This window comes from Lygodium microphyllum, chromosome 11 (genome assembly GCF_053477565.2).
Source record: "Lygodium microphyllum isolate KBCC chromosome 11, Lygodium_microphyllum_v1.1.10, whole genome shotgun sequence".
NCBI classification, from domain to species: domain Eukaryota; kingdom Viridiplantae; phylum Streptophyta; class Polypodiopsida; order Schizaeales; family Lygodiaceae; genus Lygodium; species Lygodium microphyllum.
In genome coordinates, this window is record NC_141145.1 from 74,412,777 (window position 1) to 74,421,451 (window position 8,675).

Genomic DNA, 8,675 nt, shown 5'->3' on the forward strand with positions numbered 1-8,675 from the left:
ACTCCTTTCCAGCTGCACCCATTCCATCAAGAAGATTTTGTTGCTAATAGAAACTGACACATCAATTTTCGTATCATATTTCACATAGGAACAATTCTCTTCTTAAAAATTGTACACGGGCATGCAAATCTTATTATGCGTTGATTGTGGAAATACACATTCCAAATTATCAGTCTAATATTATTGTTTGTAAACATATATGCACATCACTTTCAGTGCATTATATGGAAGAGAAGTCATCACATCACTTAAGTCAATCTCCCACAAGTCCAATGATTCTGAACAACTCACTTTTTATACATCCGTATTGCACTGGCGAACTTAGTGCAGAAAAGTCATCACATTGAGTGTGAAGTCAAATTTCCACAAATCTAATGATTCTGAACACCTTGCACTTATATACATTTTTATTGCACTGAAGTGCTTAGTGCATTCTTTATACGTATGCACAAGACTTCTTGACCTCTTTAGATAGATGTCAAAAAGTTTGTATACAAACCACAAAAGTCAATAATAGTTGCTATACGTCCAAAACCCAACGATGTCGAGTTAAAGTATACTGTGGATGTGACAGCTCCAATTCCAGAGAGATTCACCTGAAACTTTAAAAAAATGGATGATCAGGACATTGTACGAAATCAAGTCCCTGCTGCTAATGTTTTTCAATTGGAAAGTAGTCTCTAGGCTGACATTCCATCTACCATAGCCTTGTGACTTGCCGCTTTATTCCCACAAGCTTTTTGGCAGGTGATGATCATTAATTTTACTATTGCATAAGTAGACAAATACTCCTGCTAATTCCTTTGGGTCATTTCTATAGCAACTTAAATAATGGTGCTGGAACCTAATGACACCATTTCCAACGTTAACCCATCCTATCTTATTTGTAAATCAGTTCTAAATGTATTAACATCGACCATGCATTGTGCATTGTACTCTGAGAGAAGATGAAGGCTGTGTCCCCTGGTCCCTAATACACTCATCTGGTTGTTTCTATATGATAGAAATATATTTTGTATATTACTTGACAAAGCTTCTGGTCTAATATGAAGACCCTAGACGAAAATAGGATTGCTCAAGAATGGCACTGTCTTGTCTTTAAGTTGTTTACCAGAAAGAAAATTGGTTGCAATGACAATGACTGAGACCCAACTATGTCTCATTCATCAATCATCAAGAATTACTCCTGGCTTTGCAGCATTACACAAGAAAACTGTTCAGATGCCATAGGCATAAAACTTTTCACAAATGCCTCTGGCTCCAAAAGAATAATTGTTGAAATGGTGGCAATCTATCAGACACTACAAGCCCATAGCAATGCTGTTTGCATGAAATCACAAGATTGCTTCTTCAAACCAACAGGCACTGTCATTTGGTCCTTGTCATGAAAAGCTGACCAACTCCAGTCTCTTTTGCTCAGCTGGTATGAAAGCTTGGCAAACTAATGGAATTTCTGTCCTTTCACCAAGGGAAAGGAAAGTGGGTAGCAACTCAATACGTTCAATCCCCCACACATTTACAAACCCCGATAGAAATCTGCTGTAGCCACTTCAACACAATCATTTTTATTTGCAACTGCGCGGCCTGTTATATGAATGAAATTTGAATCTGCCATTGCCACTGAGGTGCTAAGTCATTCTGTCCGGCTCAGTTGTCCAGTGTGCACATCAAAGAGCTTTGAAAAAATGGCCCAAATTTTCCTTTCATCCCCCATTCAACCTTATTTGACAAACCTTGACACTAGGACTGACAGAAGAGCATCCCTATTCTCAGCTCTAGCTTCTTCCCTGACCCTCCTCTGTTCCTCATGTTCCCGCCACCTGGTCTCTCTGGCAAGTCTTTCCTGCTCCAGCTTCTCCATTGTCTCCCTCCATTCTTGCTCTCTCCTCCTCCTTGCTTCTTCTTTGACGGCCAAGGCCTCCAGCCATTCCCTCTCTATTCTGGCTTGTTGTTGGAAGAACTCCTCCAAAACCTCCTGCATTGAGCTTGACCGTCCCTTATCTGCACTTGATCTGGTTCTTTCTCGAGCATCTCCTTTCCTCAGTTTCTTAGTGGACCTTCTCATTGAACCTTCTACTTCACTGTCATCATCCTCGTCTTCATCGCCGTCTGAGATTTCGTCAGAAGACCTGTCACCCATTTGTCCTTTTCTACCTTTCCTTTTCCCAGATTCTGCAAGCAGCCCTGCGGGAGCAGTGTCCGGCTCTGAAAAAATTGCATTCAGTTGCTCGTAGAAGGGACAAGGCCGCCAGTTCTCAAATTCCCCGGATTCTGCACCTTGAATAACAGCCATGGCCTGCACAAGCATTGAAGAAAAAATGGCTAAGACTTCCTAATCCAAGGAAACACACAAGCCATTAGATCCAAAAACAAGCATTCTGCGTACGTCTGCAAGCATCCCTTTAAGAATGTGAGACATTCCCAATTGGAGGCAGGACAAAAATCCGAAGGAAGGCTACCTTATATCGATTGTGGAGATTCTTCCACTTGCACTTGCATTGGTCTGCACTTCTCTTATGACCTCTTTCTTTCATTTTGGTAGCAATGACCTCCCACAGGGATTTGTTGCGCTTGGTCTGATTGAAGTCCTTCTTGAGCTCCGACCGAATGGCGATGAAGTCCTTGGTTTCCTGGTGGCTCCACTGTGGGATACGGTCATCTTTCTTGATTACGGCGCTGCCGCCACCACTGCCTAAGTCCTTGTTGTCAGGATGGCTCCAATGAAGTAAATGGTTCTCTTTCTTAACAAGGCTGCCGGAGGCACCGCCACCGCCGCTGCTGCTGCTGCCATTGAGCATCATCATCATGGAGGGGGCATGTGGGGCCGCGCTGCCGGGAAAGAGGTCATCGGCTGGGGCAGGTGGGGCTTGGGCGTGGGCCTGGGCCTGGGCGGGGGGACCAGATGGGAAGGGGAGGGAGGGGTGGGTGAGGTGCAAGGGCATGACTGCCATGGCAGCCAGGGTGTCAGGCCAAGAGGAGGACATGGGGGAGAACGAAAAATGTCGGGGCGAGGGGAGAATGCGAGGAAGGGTGGAAAATGGGCAACAGAGAGAGAGAGAGAGAGAGAGAGAGAGAGAGCGGCAGCGAGGCTTGAGGACAGTGAGAGTATAATGGGGTTGTTTTGGCATGCGCGTTCGTTCCGAGTGTCGGAAACCAGAGAGAGATAGAGAGAGTGTGTGTGACTGTGACAGGCAGAGGAGAGAGGAAAGGAAGCGCAACCTTTGGTCCTCCCGAGTCTAAATCGTTCTTTAAACTTTTGCTTCTTCTTTGTTGGGTTGCCTAGGCGATGATGTATTGTTCTTGTAGTATTTACTTATTTTTTAAATCTTGACCGACCTTCTAGAAAGAAAGGAAAGCCGCAAAGAGCCGGACACGGAGTCCTCGTCGCTCCAAACCCGGAACCTCTTTCACACTCACATAACAAACCGGCAGCACTCTTCTCCCCGCCCCCCACCAACAAATCGTTTTAACCCATCATTTATTTGGAGATTATCGGAATCGTTATGGTTTGGTTTATCACTCTTCTTTTTATTTAACGCGAAGCGATAATATCCGGTTATCGAAGGGCCTTAGCCAATTTCTTTGCTATCTCCGCTTTTGCCAAAGATTGCCTTACAGATTCGTTGAGGGTAAGGCAAGACAAAGCCATACGCATATCCTTCTAAGCTCATCTATCATCACGATAGAATTGGTTTTTTTTTTTTTTTTTTTTTAGAAGACCTGAATTTTCAAAGGTTTTCTTTTTGAAATTTCAAAGATGCCTCAAGGGTTGTATCCAAGGTTTGAAATCATGTGTGCACCTCCATGCCCAAACCACTTCAACTATAACCCCATTGACTCGGAATTTAAAAATTAGAGGCAGTGAATTCTTTGTGTTTCTACAAAAATATGATAAAGCTTATATATTTTTATCCATAAGGTAGTTTTCCTTCTTTAAACCAATTTTAGAAGCTTCCAAAGTGCATGATCATGCATGGAACGCTAAGCTACTGCGACAAGCGAAATTGCCATGCTATATTTTGCTCAACAATCCGTTTCTCATCTTTCTCTCTTTGTTTCTAATCTTTTTTCTTTACCCTCCCTCTCTCTCTCCCCCCCCCAATTCCTAATGTCTAATTTTCTCTCCTTTCTATTTCTCGCTTGATTCTCTTTCTTTCTCCTTTTTTCTCTCCCCGATTTTCCTCTTCTTCTTCTTCTTCTTCTTCTTCTTCTCTCTCTCTCTCTCTTTTTGTTCTCTCCCTCTTGTCTTTTTTCTTCTTCTTCTCTCTCTCTCTCTTCATTCTCTTTTTAAAATTTTTTCTCTCTTTTAAATTTTATATTTCCTATATATATATATATATATTCTCTCTTCTTCTTCTTCTCTCTCTCTCCTTTATTTTTCTTATTTTATATTTTATCTCTATAATTCTCTCTTCATGTTCCCTCTCTCTCTCTCTCTCTCTCTCTCTTCTCTTTTTTCCTTTTTTTTCTTCTTCTCTCTTTTTATTCTTTCTTTAAATTATTTTCTTTTCTCTTTCTTTTAAATTTGATATTTCCTCTCTTTATAATTCTCTCTCTATGTTCAAATTCTCTCTTCTCTTCTTCTTCTTTTCTCTCCTTTTCTTCTTTCTCCACTTTTCTTCTCTCTTTCTCTCTCTCTCCTCTCTTTTCATTTTTTCTTTTCATCTCTCTTTTTCTTAAATTTTATATTTTCTATCTCTATAATTCTCTCTCTATGTTCCCCTCTCCCTCCATTTCTTTATTTTTTGCTCTCTCTCTCTATTTTTTTCCCTCCCTTTCTCTTTCAAGTTTTTTTCTCTCACTCTCTTTTCTCTCTATATATTTTTTCTTCTCTCTATTTTTCATATTTTTCTCTTTTCCTTTCTCTCCCCCTATTTTCTCTCTCTTTCAAATTATATGTCATCTCTATCTCTCTCTCTCTAAGTCAAAAACTTTATAAAAAATGTTTAATGTAAAAAAGACTATACTCTTTTCTAGTCCCCTGTCTCTGCCTTTTTCTCTTTTTTTTTCTTTCTTCTTTTTTATCATTCTCCTTCTCCTCCTTCTATCTCCCTCTCAAAGTATGTGAAAAACTATATTAAAAAAACTTTAAATTATTTTTTTAATATTTAATTAAAAAGAAAGTTTAAACTAAAAAGTTTAATCTAACTGAGAGAAAGAGAGAGAGAGAATTTTTTGTTTAAAAATATGTTTGTTTTAATTAAAGGAGAGAGTGAGTGAGTGAGAGAGAGAGAGAGAGAGAGAACTTAGACCCTATACATGAGAGAGAGAGGGAGGAGATGGGAAGAAAAATGTTTACTTTAAAAAATACTATTCTCTTTCCTCTTTTCCCTCTCCCCCCTTTGTCTTTTTCTCTTTCTTCTTCTTTTTTATCCTTCTTCTCTCTCTCTCTCTCTCTCTCTCTCTCTCTCTCTCGCAAAGTGTGTGAAAACTATCCAAAAAACTTTAAATTAAAAAACTTTTAAAAATGTTCAATTAAAAATTTTTAATCTAGTAAAGAGAGAACCTAGGCCTTACATGTTGAGAGAGAGAGGGGGGAGGAGGGAGGAATTTAATTAAAAAGGGGAGGAAAAAAGAAAGAGAGAGTTTACAAGTTAGAGAGAGGGGAGAGGGGTTTTAATTTGAGAGAGAGAGAGAGATAGAGAGAGAGCCTAGACCCTACAATGAGAGAGAGAAGGAAGGGGGGAGGGGGAGGGGGAGGAATGGGCTTTTAATTAAAAAGGGGAAGGGGAAGAGAAAATGAGAGATTATACGTGAGAGAGAGGGGAGGCGAGGGGGTTTTAATTGAAAAAGGGAGGCTTGGAAAAGGGGGTAGATTCAGAAAGCCCTCTGGAGGTTCAGGGATTTCCAAACCTACAACAAAAATAATATAGTAGTAAAGGGGGGAGAGAGAGAGAGAGAGAGAGAGAGAGAGAGAGAGAGAGAGAGAGAGAACCTAGGCCCTACATATGAGAGAGAGAGGGAGGAGGGGAGGAAAAAAATGTTTAATTTAAAAAAAATTATTGTATTTCCTCTTTCTCTCCCTCTCCATCTTTTTCTTTTTCTTCTTCTTCTTCTTCTTTTAATCCTTCTTCTTCTTCTTCTCTCTCTCTTATATCTCCCTTCTTTCAAAGTGTGTGAAAAAGTATGTCCGAGAAACTTTAAATTAAAACTATCTCCCTTTTTAATTTGAGAGAGAGAGAGAGAGAAAGAGAGAGAGAGAGAGAAAGAGAGCCTATGCCCTCCTATAATGACAGAGAGGGGAACCAGGGGGGGGGGGGGGGGGGGGGGAGGGGGGAAGGAAGGGGCTTTTGATTAAAAAGGACAGAGACTACACGTGAGAGAGAGGGTAGGGGAGGGGGTTTTAATTGAAAAATGGAGGTTTGGAAAAGGGATAAGGTTCGGAAAGCCCTTTGGACGTTCGAGGCTTTTCAAACCTACAGTTACAATAATAAAGTAGTTAGACGAATTCACTTTAGTGTAGTTAGCTAAGAATAGTGCCACATCCAAGTCCACTGACTCTGGGCATGTAGAAACTAGAGTAAAGGTATAACAACCACAAAATTATAAACTTGATTTTAACCCCACGTCTCCCAATCGAATCTAATAAACCAAATCTCACTCCAAACCAACATGGCAAGAATCCATACATTTGAAACCAAATAGTATTTGGCATAGGAATTTTTTTCAAATAATGGAAACAGAATTAGAAATTTGTTTCTCCAATTGGGAGGGTCATCAATGTTAAGACAATGGAAAAGTAAGCACAATGAAAAAAGAAAAGTTTTGTGCTACGGAAAAGTGATTGAAGTTATTCAAAAATAGGTTTTTTAATGATGCATGTGGCTACCTCCAATCCGGAGGGTTATTAATGGTAATAGCATAAGTAGGTGAGTTGTAAACGCGTACCTTACAAGTACAAAACGAAAGTTATCCTATAGTTACATGTTTTGATCTTGATTTTTCTCACAATCTCAGAGGTTGGAACTATTTTGGGATTCAAATGTTTTATTACGTGCTTCTTGCATTCTAGGTCCGTAGCTTTCTCAATATCAATACTTTTCTCCATCGACATGTGCAAACATTGCAAGCTCATTTTCATCTTTCCACACCTGCACATCTGAGGTTGGTCTTCATTACATGTTATCCTATACACAAAATACATGTAAAAAAACATTATTAGAAGTATTAAAATGGCATATTGTTGCAATGAAAAACACTTGTGGTGCATGTGGGTACACATGTCCATGGTTTTACAAAGGAAAAAACAAACGAAACTAAGGGTGAAAAAAAAAAGAGCAAAACTACATACCAAAATTTTTTAAAAAAATGAAATTGCAAAGCAGAATAGCAAAAACTGCATAAAATGCATACTGCTCTGTGCTTGAAGGCCCTACATTGCTATGAGCATACTAGACTAATGGTTCATGAAATGTGAAGGCCGCTTGTAAGTGAAACCTTTCGTAGACCTGCTTGTTGGCATGCATGATCAATAACATGTCCTTGCTGCCCCATCCCATGCAAAAAATGCATAGTGCTTAGACTGCAAGGCCATTTCACACAATAATATGTTTGGGCCTTTTGGGCATCTACTCTTATTTACACAAACCATATGATTTTTTTTTGTCGCCAAGGTGTGAGACACTGTAACTAATTTGAAAGTGATCCTTTTAAGTACTTTTCAATCATGCATTTTCAATTTTGAGAGATCAACAATATAGAATCTTGTGACTCCTTGAAACACTGTTTAGGCATTTTGAGTACTATGAAACTAGAATTTCATAGCACATGATAGCAAGAACAATTATCAGGCATTTTGAGTAGTATGAAACTAGAATTTCATAGCACATGATAGCAAGAACAATTATCAGAGCATTTCACATATCAAGAATAGCTATCAAGGACAACATATAGAAGTTTAGATGTGAAAACACGCAATAAGAGAAAAGGCCCAAGGATTAGAGCGATGCATTACAATGTAGAGAGATGCATTATAATGGATGGCATGCACATCGTGCAAGCCTGATACCTTGTACATGTGGAAGGAAGACAATCCACAACTCAACAAAGCCATCATGATCTTAATACCATTGTGAAGTCCTCCGATAGTGATACTCCATAGGTGATTGCATCTATTCCGCAAAGGCATTTGAATGCTAAGAAGGCGAAACAATTAGCTAGAGGTAAAGCAATTGAAAGAGCAATGAGAGTTGCACAAAACAAGCAAACTAAAAATAGTGGTGTTGGTGGAGCTTTTTTATCAGAGCTCCAACTCTTGCACCATCAGTTTGAGTGTGCAGCGCAACAAGACAGTTGCTTGGAGGGCCGCCATTACACAAGAGCTAGAATTCCTATGGCATTAGATAGAGACTACAACAAAAGATGACATTGTGTGGAAGGTAGGTGTTAATGTAGCTCTACAGTACCTACTTCGATCATGCTCAAGGATACTAGTGAGCTATATGGAGAGATGTGGTCCATATTGTGGGGTCAAGAGGAGGGTTGGTATTACAAAGCTTGCGGTCTCAAATTGATCAAATTGAGGCAAAGGTTACGAACTTTGGGGTGCAACTTGGTTGTCTCAATGCTGTCACTATTAGACTAAGTAATGAAGTGAGTGCTAGAATAAATACCAATGTCTCCCCACTTGTATCGAGCAGTATGCGACCCTCTGGTGGTGGCAATACAATTGCATG

At 39.8% G+C, this 8,675-nt stretch overlaps 1 protein-coding gene across 2 annotated transcripts; it reads right to left on the minus strand.

The window, feature by feature from the left end:
• Positions 1–143: 143 nt before the first annotated feature.
• LOC148028967 (trihelix transcription factor GT-3b-like) lies at positions 144–3,224 on the minus strand. 2 transcript variants are annotated; one of them, XR_015692357.1, is made up of 3 exons: positions 2,460–3,224; positions 1,112–2,296; positions 144–596 (listed from the first exon to the last, which is right to left on the minus strand). XR_015692357.1 is itself a non-coding variant. In XM_087687762.1 (2 exons), exons 1-2 carry the CDS (start codon positions 3,126–3,128, stop codon positions 1,721–1,723), a joined length of 1,245 nt encoding a protein of 414 aa, XP_087543888.1. In that variant the 5' UTR covers positions 3,129–3,224; the 3' UTR covers positions 144–1,720. The 2 variants fall into 2 exon arrangements, 1 of the variants encoding a protein (XP_087543888.1); XM_087687762.1 differs by having other exon boundaries at positions 144–2,296.
• Positions 3,225–8,675: the final 5,451 nt, after the last annotated feature.

Coding starts and splice junctions, on each gene's coding strand:
- LOC148028967 (XM_087687762.1), bottom strand. CDS start 3,128: ATGCCAAAACAACCCCATTATACTCTCACTGTCCTCAAGCCTCGCTGC. Junction 2,297..2,459: donor ATCTCCACAATCGATATAAG/GTAGCCTTCCTT, acceptor ATGCTTGTGCAG/GCCATGGCTGTTATTCAAGG.